At 42.9% G+C, this 13,840-nt stretch overlaps 1 protein-coding gene across 1 annotated transcript; it reads right to left on the reverse strand.

Annotated features, from left to right (window-relative positions):
- Positions 1–11,296: 11,296 nt before the first annotated feature.
- On the reverse strand, positions 11,297–12,207 carry LOC101641808 (actin, alpha skeletal muscle). The gene is made up of 2 exons (XM_004700793.2): positions 12,195–12,207; positions 11,297–11,809 (listed from the first exon to the last, which is right to left on the reverse strand). The coding sequence occupies exons 1-2, from the start codon at positions 12,205–12,207 to the stop codon at positions 11,376–11,378; spliced, it is 447 nt and encodes a 148-aa protein (XP_004700850.1). The 3' UTR covers positions 11,297–11,375.
- Positions 12,208–13,840: the final 1,633 nt, after the last annotated feature.

Below are 13,840 nucleotides of genomic sequence, written 5' to 3' on the forward strand. Positions count from 1 at the left end.
GGGGCGCCGGGAGGGGGCAGGGCGCGGTCAGCGGGCGCAGCACCCCGGGCTCCTGGCCGCGCGAGAGCCCCTCTTCGGGAGCCGATCGAGCCTCGGCGGCTGTGCCTACAAGGCCTCTCTCCGGCCCAAACCTTGGAAAAGCACTTCCGGGGGAGTGGGGGAGGGCAGGGCTTTGGCACCGGAACTGCTCGTGGGCGGGCGCTGCCAGGGCCTCCCGGCGGGCGGGGCGGAGCGCGTCGCGTCGGGGTGTCCCAGCTCCGCGGCCGCTGCCCGGACCCCGGGGCTCGCGATTAACCCTTTACCCCCGGCTCCCTGCACTTTCTCCTCGTCGAACGCTTCCGCGCCAGCCACCTGACGACGGTACCGAGGAGGAAACCGAGGCTCAGCGTTTCGTTGCAGGAATGTAGCGCAGATGCTCGGACTCTAGTCGCTCCAGTGTGTTCTTTCCACTCCAATCTTCCTCCTTAAAAAGATAAAAGTTAACAATAATTGAACCCTTACTGTGAAGTATACACCGCAGTAGGCACTTCGGGTGCATAAATCAATCATTTCCAAAACATTTCCGTTGGTGCTGTTAACCTGTATTTTGCAGGAGCGGAAACCCAATACCGGAGCCCCTTGCTGTCTGAAAGTAGAGAGTTCCTATGAAACCTTACTGAAGCTGAAAGGTCATAAAACAAAGTAACAAGAAGCCCTGGTGATGCTGTGGGTCAGGCGTTGGGCTCCTAACCTCCTCGCTGGCAGTTCAAAGCTACCAGCTCCCCTATGAGGGAAAGGAGACTGACTGCTCCCATACGGATTTACAGTCTTGGAAACCCTGTTCAGAATCACTGTCAGTCCGAACTGACTCCATGGCATGGGTTTAGGGTTAGGTTTTATATGGGATTTCTTTTTTTCAGCGTTCCTAAACCCCAGAATTAACCTACAGTACCATACCAAATAACACCCAACGAACCTGCTAAACCCAAACTAGCATACAAGGTACACACACAGTTCAAAACTATGTGGCTTGCTGCTAAGCTGCTGAGCTTAGTTCTCTGGAAGAGTTTTGGTGCACTGCTCCGTGGTTCTCACTGTCTCTTTAAGGGCTAACTGCAAAACAAACGCAGTAAACTAATTTGACTTTTTTTTGTTGTAAAAGTGAATATCTAATTCGGATTTTAAAGTAGGACTTTCGTTAAAGCAACGTGGTGAAAGCGAACTTTTGAAAAGTGGGAGATAGCTGTACCACAAACTTGGCTCTTGGTTTTTATTTTAACAAACATTGTCTACATCAATCTCATCTACCCGCCATAAGCTATCTAAGTTCTTCAAGGCAAAAACCGAAGTATGTTCCCTAATCACTTTCGAGGAGTCCTGGTGGTGCTGTGTTAGGCACTGGGCTCCCAAGGTCAGTGGTTGAAGCCCAGCACTGAGAAAGACCAGGCTGTCTATAGGGCCACTGTGACTGGGTCGCAGGGAGAAAACAAGAGCTGGAGGCTTTGGATTCATACTGCCTGATTCCTGGTGCCAAAGGGTTGCACATCAGACTGTGGTCCTTAAGGTCAGCAGGTCGAATAGCCCCAGGCTCTCTACGGGAGAAAGACCCGCCTTCCTGCTCCCAGGCTTTCCACTCTGGTACAGTTAAAGTTTCGGGAACACGGGGCAGTTCTACCCTGCCCTTTAGGGTCACTATGAGTTGGCATCGACTTGATGGCAGTGGATTTGGATTTGGTCTGGCTTCGGTTATTTACATTTAACACCTTGGGCAAATCACTTAATGTTTCAATCACTCATGAATCTCAATTTGCTCATTTAAAACCTGCTAATTATATACGTGTATGTGTGTATGTAGTCCCTGAGTGTGTATGTAGTCCCTGAGTGGAGCAAAAGAGTAAGCACTCAGCTGCTGTTTAGCAGCTGAAGCCACTCAGGTGCCGAAGAAGAAAGACTTGGCCATTCGCTTCTGAAAGGTCACAGTCATTTTCATAGGGTTTCACCTGTGAAGCCCAGTTCTACTCTGCACACAGGAGGTTCCCGTGTGTTGTAATGTCCTGGCAGCAACTGGTTTTGCTTTGTTTAAGTTGTGTGTTGCTGTTGTTATTGGAAGGTTTCAAGATGATGATGACGGCTGATAAGCACAAGGCAAAATACCTGGAGCCCAGATAGGTCAAGTCAAAGACAACAATTCTTATACCTCATCCACAACAGGAACAGTTTCTCTTCCAGTGGATTACTCTAAATAAAAAAGCCAGCCCACTGGAATCGACTCACAGTGACCGGTTATGACTAGGTAGAACTACATCATAGCTTCCAAGGCTGTAATTTACGAAAGCAGACAGCCCCATCTTTCTTCTGAAGAGCAGCTGATGGGTTCGTACAACCCATTTTATTATTAGCAGCTCAGCACTTTGACCACAGGGCCCCCAGGATTCCTTCGGGTCACTCTAGCAGGGGTAATTAAGCAAAGTATGGGTTAGCAATAAGCAATATAAAAAGGTAAATATGAGAAATAACAATAAAATTGAATTTTTTGCAATGTCAGAAATGAAGGGAAGTGAGCCAAGGAATGACCCAGGGGCCAGCTTGGATGCTTGTGAAGTTGTGATCTAGAGAATATGAAGACCCACAGGGGCAGATGCCAGGCAGGGGAAAGAGAGAGGGAAGGAAAGAAAAGAGTGCAAAATCAGAAAGGCACAGAACATTTCAGGCAGATTCTGTCTCTGGCCCAGACACAAGAAACAAAAGAAAGAGAGAAAAAGTTCTTAATATGCATCCTATCTGCAAAACAAATATACAAGTATCTCTTGACACTGTGAGGGTGGAAGATTTGTAAAGTTTTTCTAGTAAGGGTAAATGGAAATAATTCAGACTCCATCATTATCAATTTAAAATGCAATACCATTGTCCTTGGCTTTATGTACAGCACTGCTTCAATTATTTTATTTTTGTGAACTAAGGAGTGATCCTAACTATTTTTGTGATAATTGGGTTCCCTAATACCCAAATTCAAGCTGCCTTTTCTTGCCTCTGGATGTGAGAAGTGAAAACCAGTCTGGGTTGGCAGAACGCAAGTCTTCATTTCTACCCAGGCCCTACGGAGTGACCGACTCTGTGTCACACACAGAGGCACTGGAGGACGTCACTTTTAACTCGGTCATCTAGCTGATAAATGGTGTGGGCACGATGCTCTACGTCTGTCTTCTCAGACGCTGTTCGCTGCCATGCCTGTGGCTCACAAGCTTGCTAGTGCTCAGAATTACCTAGAAGACTGGTTAACATACGGATTACTGGGTGCCATCCCCAGATTATCACTGAACCCTACCATGGCTTCTCAAAGTGAAGGCCCTGGGCCAGCTGCTTCAACACCATCTGGGAATGGGTTACAAATGCAAATGATTGCTTCCATCCTAGTCTTCCCAGGTCAGAAATTTGAGGGTAAGATCCATCCAACTGTACTATAACAGGCCTTCTGGGAGATTCTGAAACACAAGTTTGAGGGCCATTGCACTGAATTTCTTCGACAAATTTCACCCCTCCCCCTCAACGGGAGTCGCTCTGCAAAGTTCTTTCCATTGCATTAGATAATGTCTTGAAGGATTTTAATTAATTTTTTTTTTTTTTGGCTTTCAGTGGGAGGTGAGGCTAGAAAAAAAATAGCATTAATAGAATATTTTTCTTCCCACCCCCATTACTTTAAATTTGCATGGAAATGTAACCAGCTAATACTGGATTGGGTGGGGAACTAATCTCATTTGAGAACTGCTCTGTGCCGAGGGCTTTATATGGATTTTCTGAATTAGTTTTCACTACACTACTATGAAGTTTTAAGCAGGATTTTGAACCTGTTCAAACCAGTTCAATCATGACCAAGGAAACAAAATCAGAACAGACCCAAATGTTTAAAATGTGTGTGATCCAGGATGCTAATCAGAATTACAAGTTAAAGCCTGGAATGGGAGACTCCGTAAAGGTATAGTAAGCCTTCAGGAGCCTGATGTTGGAGACTGGATTATTGCCAGCACCAAGAGCAACCAGGGGACCTGGTGGTATAATAGTTACGTGTTTTGCTGCTAACTAAAGAGGTCAGCAGTTTGAGACCACTGGCTGCTCAGTTAGAGGCTTGCACTGCAAAGAGCTGTGTTTTTTTGTTTTGGGCCACTATCAATCAGCATGACTCTGTGTGAGGTAGGTTTGGGGGTTTGGTGAAGAGCAACACACATTCAAAGCAAGTGGCGGGTCACTATCTTTGGGCCTGGCATCTTAGTTTTGTATACAGTCTGTCAAGTGATTTGGTTGCTCTGCAATGCGCATGCTGCCTTTGTTTTCAAACAGTGAGTTTAAAGTTCCTTGAAGGGCTTCCACCGGTGATTTTTCTGTTCCAGTTAGCATTCTGGTTCACACACATTTTACAAACTCAGTCCATTCCAGTGTTTTGTTTTGTTTCGTTTTGATGTCAGCCATGACTGAATTAGTCTGAACTAGTTCAATCAAAACTGGTTTATGATTTTAATGAGAAAAAATGAAAACTGAGGTGAGCTAACTGGCTTCAGGCCACAGGACTGATTAAGGAACAGAATCAGATTAAAGATCCCTCTGATTCCAGCACCCAAGCTCCTTCCATTTTGTTGGAAAACCAAATCCCAGTGTAGGCTCCACCACCCCAGCTATGCAACGCTGAGTAAGTGGTTTAATCAGGAATGTCAGAATGAGGGGAAAAAATGTAAGTTCCTTGAGCCTTTTGAAGAAAATCAGCCTTCAAAATGCGGAAATAACTGAGGAAATGAGGAAATAAAAATGTAAGTTCCTTGAGCCTTTTGAAGAAAAAGGCAGCCCAATCTTGTTATGTGAGCCCTGGCGTTGAAAACGTATCAGCTTATATCCTGGTTTATACAGAAGAGATTCAAAGGCTGTACTTCGGGCCAAAGGCAAAGTTGTTCGACTTCACTAGTCAGTGTCTCCAGGAGCTTCAAGGAGGAGACAGAAGATTTCAGGCATCTCTTTTAGAAATTACAGGGATTTTCTAAATTAATGTTCACTACACGACTATGGGGTTTTATGCAGGATTTGAACTTGTGACCCCATTTGACTTGTTTATTATGCCCTGATACAAGAGCTTGGAAACCTTTTGCTGTTGTGAGTAGCAGCATGGTCTCCAGACTATTCCAAGCTCAACTATCCATCCTCAACCTGGAGATCTCTTCCAAATGGCATTTTCACACCCCCCATGTACTCCTTCACTTTTCTGCCCCCACCCAAGAAGAAAAAGCTTAATGTTCCCTTTTCTTTACTGTGTGCAAGGTGTGGGCTCTCAACCCCCTTGCAGATCTATCTTTGTTGACAGAATCATCAGGTTGTACAATTCTAGAGAGTACCATTCCCAAAGAATACATACATGAGCAGTGGTTCTCAACCATCCTAATGCTGCGACCCCTTAATACCGTTCCCCATGTTGTGGTGACCCCCCAACCATAAAAGTATTTATGTTGCTACTTCGTCAATGTCATTTTGCTACTGTTATGAACCCTGTGAAAGGGTTGTTCGACCCGCTGCTCTAGAGGGTGTCAACTGTGCAGACCCCAATAGGAAAAAGGCCGGATGGAACAGTGCAAGGCTGTGGCACAGCGCTCACTGATGAGAGCACCATAAAACTTCCTTACAAGACATTGAACTTCCTTGCAAGACGTTGAACTTCCTTGCAAGACATTGAACTACCTTACAAGACATTGAACTACTTTGCAAAATGTGGAGCCACATCAAATAAACAAGCACAAGAAACTCCACTTAAAAAAATATATATATACATATAAAATGTAATATTGGGACCCAGGCCAACACTTGCATCAAAGGAGCCACCACAAAAATTTGAGACCCCTGATAAGACTGAGCTGAGACCTGACCGAAGCCCAAAAGCTAGCCGAGACCCCTAAAGCCTGGAGAAACCTGATAAGACTTGACTGGGACAGTGAGAACATCAAAGAATTGGCCAAAATGTCCATTTAAACCCAGGTAGAGACACTGACCTTCAGAGAGCTAGGAACCAAGGAGACATCAACTCCTGCTCTCTCCAACTCTACCTGGGGTGAGTACACCGATGAGGCAATGCTGATTGGGACTATGGTGCTAATATGAAATGTGTGAGAAGTGTTATTATTCTGCCTTTATGCTCATAGCTGTTATTCTGCCCTTATGCTTATAGTTGTTTGCCCTTAATAGTTTGAATAATATTTTAGATTGTTTGATGTGTGTTTGCAGTGAATAAACCGAGCATTCGAAAATGTCTAAGAGCGTTAAGTAATTATTGATCGCGCCGCTCATGACACTCACACACCCCCATCCCCCACCCCACCCCCAGCCCGTCAAATCCACTTGACTGCTTTGTTGAACAAAGGAGCCATATACTTGGGTGTTCACCCTTCACCAATAACAAGGTTCTTTCTTTCTGTTTTGTTTGTTTGTAAACTTGCTCAAATACTTAAACCACCTGGATAAAGTCCAGGATTCTACACCTCAGTATAGTAGTTTTCCTTCTCCTCTGTTACACTGTTGCCTGCCTCCCACGTGGCTTGTTCCTTTGTCTTGATACAAATTCTTCAAAAGCATTTGCTCTTTCCAATAATGCCACTGTGCTCTACTGGTTTGTCAGTTTCCCATACTGCGATGGCTTGTGTATTGCTGTGCTGTTGGAAGCTACGTATGTCGCTCCCTATGTCACTCCCGGTGGACAGGTTTCAGTGGAGCTTCCAGACAAAGAGAAAGTGGGAAGAAAGACCTGGCAATTTATTTCTAAAAAAAAAAAGAAAGAAAGAAAAGACAAGCCAGTGGAAACCTTATGAATAACAACAGAACATTGTCTAACATTGTCTAGCAAAATGAGTCGTTCAGGGAGGAAGGAACTAAAACATGGCTGTAGGAGAGCTGCCTCCTTCAATTGGAGCCAACATTACTGATGTAAAACTTTCTGGACCTTCATTTGTTAATGTAGCATGATTCAAATTGAGAACAAACAGCTGGAAATATTCATTAATACTCAATAATAAATAAAGTGGAATATAAAAATATCTAAATCTTGAAAGATTAAGAATGGTTAAAAATGAAATTAGAACACTCAAAAATCAATATTTTTGGCTACATTAGCTAAAATGGCCTGCTAGTGACCATTTTGAATAAAGCAACCATATGGTGCGCTATGCCAGACACGACAAATTGAAGAGGAATGACATTGCATTCATTGTCAAAAGTAGTATTTTAAGCTCTATCCTGATATACTATTAGTGATAGGAAATATTCATATACTAATTAGTACAACTATTATTCAAATTTACACACCAACCACTATTGCCAACAGTGGAGAATCGAGTTTTATTTACCAACTGCTGCACTCTAAAATCGATCAACATTGCAATCAAGATGCATTAATAATTATTGGTGACTGGAATGTGAAAGCTGTAAACAAAGGAGGATCAGGGTTGGAAAATACAGTCTTGGAGGTAGAAATGACAGAATTTTGTGATATCAACAACTTATTATAAATGTCATTTTTCAGCAGCATAATAGTAACTATACATGTGGACTTTGTCAGATCGAACGCACAGAAATCAGATCAACTCAATCACTCACAAGCTGCCTTTGGAATCGATTTCACCTCATCTAAGGAAATAGACGAGGGAGATGTTCACTATCAGAGCAACAGCAGGAGTCAGGAGGCACTGGACCATCAATTGTCCTCAGGCAAACTTTAGTTGAAGCGTAAGAAAGTTAAACAAGTCCACAAGTGCTAATGTATGCCCTTGAGTATATCCACCGGAATTTAAAGACCATTTCAATAACAGACTTGACACATTGAACACTAATGACTGAAAACCAGATAAATTGTGAGATAACATCAAGGATATCAAGTATAAATAAAGCAAACGGGCCGCGGGGAGGAGACGAGCCAGTCAGGATGCAGTGTAGCAAGGATGAAACATACAACTCTCTTCTAGTTCTTGAATGCTTCCTTCCCCGCCCACTGTCATGATCCCAATTCTACCTTACAAATCCGGCTGGACCGGAGGATGTGCACTGGTACAGATAGGAACTGGAAACACAGGGAATCCAGGACAGATGATCCCTTTAGGACCAGTGCTGAGATTGACGATACTGGGAGGGTGGAGAGAAGGTGGGGTAGAAATGGGGAACAGATTACAAGGATCTACATTTAACCTCCTCCCTGGGGGACAAACAGTGGAGAAGTGGGTGAAGGGAGACGTCAGACAGTGTAAGATGTGACAAATAAGAATTTATAAATTATCGAGGGTTCGTAGAGGAGGGGGGAGGGGAGGGAGGGGAAAATGAGGAGCTGATACCAAGTAGAAAACAAATGTTTTGAGAATGATGAGGGAAACAAATATGCAAAAGTGCTTGACACAGTGGATGGATGGGTGAATTATGATAAGAGTTGTATGAGCCCCAATAAAATGATTTTTTAAAAATCAGGGGGGGAAAAGGCCAAAGGTTATTAAAAAGACAGGAAAGAAAAATCATGCCAAAGTAGCTATCTAAAGAAACCCTGGAGATTGGTCTTGAACTCAGAGTAGCTAAAGTGAACGGAAGAAATTGTCAGATAAAAGATGATTAAGACAATCCCACTCCACACACTGATTATCAGCTGGCACTAGGTGCCCAGGTGGTCTCTGACCTGGCTGAGTATATGTCTGTGTTGCGGTGAGTACCTGGAGGAACATTCTGTCACACAAAGGCTAAGGTGTAGTTTGTTTGAGTGGTGGTAGTGGTGGTGTGTGTGTGCTTTTTCTTTTTCTTTTTTTGCTTGATAAGTACAAGGTCTTATTTTTCAACTAGTGATCCTCTTGCTCCCCACCCCCCAACTTTCACATTCCAATGGCCAACAATAATCAATACATCTTGATCAATTTCAGACTGGAGAAGTTGGTAGAATGCTTCAATATTTTTCATCACCAGCTTTGGTTGGTGCATGAATTTGAATCCTACTTGTATTAACTTGAATACTTCTTGGTAGGTGTATAAATATTTTCCCATCACATACAGCGCTGTGCTTCAAGAGAGATCTGGAAGTGTTCTTTTTTAATGGGAAGCCAATTCCTTTTGAATTTGCATTCCCAGCATAATAAGCCAGGGGATTATTTAACTCAAATTAGCCAATGCTGGTTCATTTTTCACTCACAAATGCCTAGGATATCAATCTTTACATGTTCCATGATTAATTGGATCAATTCCAAGAAGTAATTGATTACCATTCAGGATCAAGAACGTTCAGGATACAAGCCTTCAATCAAGATGGCCTTCTTTCAACTGTGCGTACAGTTATGCCTCGCTCCAGGCTGGGACCTCTCAGCCTCTGCCCTGCTGGGCAGAGCTTACACCACTCATCTAGCTCTGCTGGTAAATGCCCAAAGACACCCATTAGGCCAGCAAGCCTTAAAGGCACTCGGCTCTAGCTCTGTGGATCAGCAAACAGCCCCGGACAATTAAGGGATAATATCAAGCAGTTTTAATAAGTCCTACTCTCCTTCTCATAGTCCATATTTTCCCTGAGGGGAGTTTTGAATGCAGTGAGATAGGAGATAAACCAAGCAACAATTCTGATCCAATTGATGGAAGGAATTTATATGCTCAGTCTCCACACATGAAATGTCCTCCAATGTCCACCAGAGTGTAGGGAAGAATAAATTATTTTTTCTATCCTTTGTTCATAGGTCATTTGGTCTCTGAAAGAAAATAAACCTGAGCAGAAGCCTTTAATATAGGAAAAATAATGACCATTATTATAAATGGAATCAGAGCATGACTAATGCCTGGAAGTTAATTATGCATAGACACATACCGAAAAACATAAGCTATGTAGCAAGAAGCGATCGAATGTGCAGGTAGAAAGCAAAACCATTAGTTGCCTTAGTTTACAGCAAGATGTAAAATTGCTCAGAGACAATAAACAGAACCCGAATTTGAAACCCCTAAGGGCTTATAATTTTCTGTTGAAACATAAAAGTTTCTCTACAGTCACCCTCTTTTTAGTCAAATCAATCTCAAAACAAAATTACTTTTGTCTGAAAGTGATGTCATCTATCCTTATTTAGAGGAGCCCTGGAGATGTAGTGCACTGGGCTATAATCCGATCCACATGGTCAGCAGCTCAAAAGCACCAGCAGCTCCTCAGGAGAAAAACTGGGCTGTCTACTCCTGTAAACAGTTAACAGTCTCAGAAAGCCACAGCAGTTTTCCACGAGTAAGCATTGACTCTATGGTAGTGAGGTTTTTTTTAAATCATTATTTATATAGATGCGTAATGGATAATAATTTATCGCATAGGCATTTTAAATTCACTCTGCTGCATGTTTTTATAAGGGATCTCAGGTTGAACTTTTAAAGCCGAAAAAGGTTAGGAAGCCAAGCCAAGGAATTATCGTGAAATTTCAACTGTAGTACCCATCACTCATCTATCAGTTTGTTGTACTGTGGTGGTTTGTGAATTACAGTGATGCTGGAAGCTATGCCACCAGTATTTCAAATACCTGCAGGGTCACGTGGACAAGTTTCAGTAGAGCTTCCAGACTGAGAACAGACTATGAGAAGGAATAGGCTTTCTTCCTCTGAGGGACTAGCCCCTCATATGAATAGCAATAGAACAGCGTCATATAGAAGGCCAGCAGGTTAGCCCAACAGTGTAGAAGCACTTAAAATACGACGAGGAAAAACCTGCCTCTTCAAAGCAGAGTCGACCACGATGATGTGGCTGGAGTAAAGCTTCCGGACCTTCCTTTGCTGGTGTGGAAGGACTCATAATGAGAAGAAACAACGAACAATGATTAACACGCGAATTGTGGTATGATGTATCAATCTAGGAACATTGGAAGTCGTCAAAATGAAATGGAACACTCCTCCCTCGTCTTCTCTTGATAAACTTCATTGCAACTAGTCAACATGGAGTCTGTTTTCTGGGGTTTATTTTAGACTCAGAAGGGTCTCCCTATATGTATACAGAATTAACTGCTGAAATAAACCCTATATTCTCATTTCTTTAGGCCTTGATTTTATTTCTCCTTTTTTTTAAACAGTATGTCCAATCAATCAGTTGCTGTGGACTGAATTCCGACTCCTGACAACCAGTGGCTTTTTCAGAAGCAGATACGCAGGTCTTTCTTCTCTGGGTGAATTCCCGTTGCCAATTTGTTGGCTAGCATTGGCGCACATCGGCTCTTTGCACCACGCAGGACTAGTACTAGTGTGTATGACAGAGAGTTGACCGATGGCCCTCCAAAGTGCATTACAGACTCACAGAGTTTTTTTTTGTTTTTTTTTTGCCAATCTCATCTTTTTTTTTCTGCGCAAGTTAGGTTTTTCTCAAGAAAGGGTGTAACGCAGCTAAGGAACAGTCCCTAGAAGCATTTGCGGTGGACGATGGAGGGGCCGGACTCATCGTACTCCTGCTTGCTGGTCCACATCTGCTGGAAGGTGGACAGCGAGGCCAGGATGGAGCCGCCGATCCACACGGAGTACTTGCGCTCAGGGGGAGCAATGATCTTGATCTTCATCGTGCTGGGCGCCAGCGCTGTGATCTCCTTGTGCATTCTGTCCGCAATGCCGGGGTACATGGTGGTGCCACCAGACAGGACTGTGTTGGCGTAGAGGTCCTTACGGATGTCAATGTCACACTTCATGATGGAGTTAAAGGTAGTTTCGTGGATGCCGCAGGATTCCATTCCCAGGAAGGAGGGCTGGAAGAGGGCCTCGGGGCAGAGGAAACGCTCGTTGCCAATGGTGATGACCTGGCCGTCGGGCAGCTCATAGCTCTTCTCCAGGGATGAAGAGACTCACAGAGTTTTATAATGAGAAATAAATTGAGCCAAATTGTTCACATTTACAAATGTCATGTTAAAAAAAAAAAGCCAACCATGTAGGGAGTGTCATGACGATTTAAACACTCAGCTAACATCGGACAACTGTAAGATATGACAAAATAATAATTTATAAATTATAAAGTGTTCATGAGGGAGGGGGAGGGTGGAGGGAGAGGCGAAAATGAGGGGCTTAAGTGGAGAGCAAATGCTTTGAGAATGATGAGGGTAATGAATGTACAAATGTGCTTTACACAACTGATGTATGTATGGATTGGGATAAGAGTTGTATGAGCCCCCAACAAAATGATTAAAAAACAACAACACTCAGGTACACTGAGTGAGCATCAGTGTACTCACAATGCATCCACATCGTTAGCTCAGGCACAGCTGCTTTCTGTAGGTAGTACAAAGAGTGGGCTTCACTCACGTGTTAACTTGTCACTGAGTCTGGAACCACGGGTATATGAGGTCTCATGAAAGTTTTGAAGATTTTTTAAAAACATTTGTTCTTATGTGTGCTTTTGAGATCATTTAAAAATTGTTTATCTAGGTTAGCCAATTTTGAGGTACTATGTTGTATCATTTCTAAAGAAGCAAAGTATGTGCAGACATAAAATTATAAATATCATTACTACTAAATTTTAATGGAATTAAAGCTAATCTTACTTGTTAACTGAATTGGGAATGGAAGAAAGAGACAAATACAAGTACTAGCAAACACCTTAATGAATTTTGCTGCTCTATCCACTCTACTCGCTATTTTAATCCTCTATTTGGGGTATGACTCTTAATTTTAGGTGGGGAAGTACAAGATAACTATTTCAGCAAGCTAGCAAGTGACAGCTCTAAAATTAAAACCCAGTCGATTTCCAGAGGTATATTCTTAACCAGTGAACTAATATTTATTGAGTTTTTTCTATGTGCCATGGCCAAGATAGAGTCCCGATCGCAGGAGACTATTAAATTTGCAGGAGAGTGGGCTAGTCTCTTGCAGTCTTTTATCCTAGCTGTAATGAACCCATACGGAGAACAGATAGATCCTTCTCCTCTCCCATACCTTCTCTAAGTCAAACACGCGTGTTTATGATCTTCATTTTAGAAGTGCACAAACTGCCAGGGTTCTAAGACTTCATTTAATTTGAATATCATTCTGCATGGAGTTTGGCTTTATTGAAAGTTATCGTGACATTTTGTGCATGCCGAGAACAGAAGATAATTTCAAAGATAATGGAAGCAACTTTAAGCAATCCCAAATTGACTCTGGAAACCACTATCCGACGTCACATTGTGCTTGTGTAGAGCAACGGGATATTCATTTTGCAAGGTTTCACTTGAACAAAAATGCCGCAAGAGCATGAATGTAGCGAAAGCTGAAAAATACAGAACCTAAGTTGGAATGGGCGTTCATTTCTCAGCACATCTTACATGTAATTTCTAATTCAAGAGGGAGAACAAATGCCGGAACGGACACATTCCTTCAAGAGGTGGACATGAATGACACTTGCTTGTCCAGACTGAGCCTTTTCAGCCCCGTCTGGGGAATCTCCGAGGTTGCCTTCTACCTTATGAGAATGTGCCCATCCCACTCGGCCTCAGTCTCTCGTTCTGCAAAAATGCATGATAAGTGCTTCTTTACACACTGCTAATAAATGACTACAAAGCACAGTTCTTTGAAGTATAAAGACTGCATAATTACTAAATACTATAATAATCATCCTCATAATGACAGTAATTTTCAACTAACACATCAAGCAGACCCAGATGCCTTTACTCGCCTCCCAATTAGACAAAGGTACATATGCCAAGTATGAAATGAAATAAAAATCTTAAACTACAGGCTAATTCCACGCCCTTCTTTTTTCCTATGTAGGATCGAATTCCAGTTGCCCGAGAGATAGCTCAGTCCCATCACTTGTGTGACACACAGGTTGTTTTAGACACTTAAACTTTTCCAGCCGGTAAAATGACAGCTGCAGTGTGACCCACCTCCCCTGACTGTGGTG

The sequence above is a fragment of the Echinops telfairi genome, unplaced genomic scaffold, assembly GCF_000313985.2.
Source record: "Echinops telfairi isolate 266 unplaced genomic scaffold, ASM31398v2 ScPeMD7_2;HRSCAF=8, whole genome shotgun sequence".
NCBI classification, from domain to species: Eukaryota; Metazoa; Chordata; class Mammalia; order Afrosoricida; family Tenrecidae; genus Echinops; species Echinops telfairi.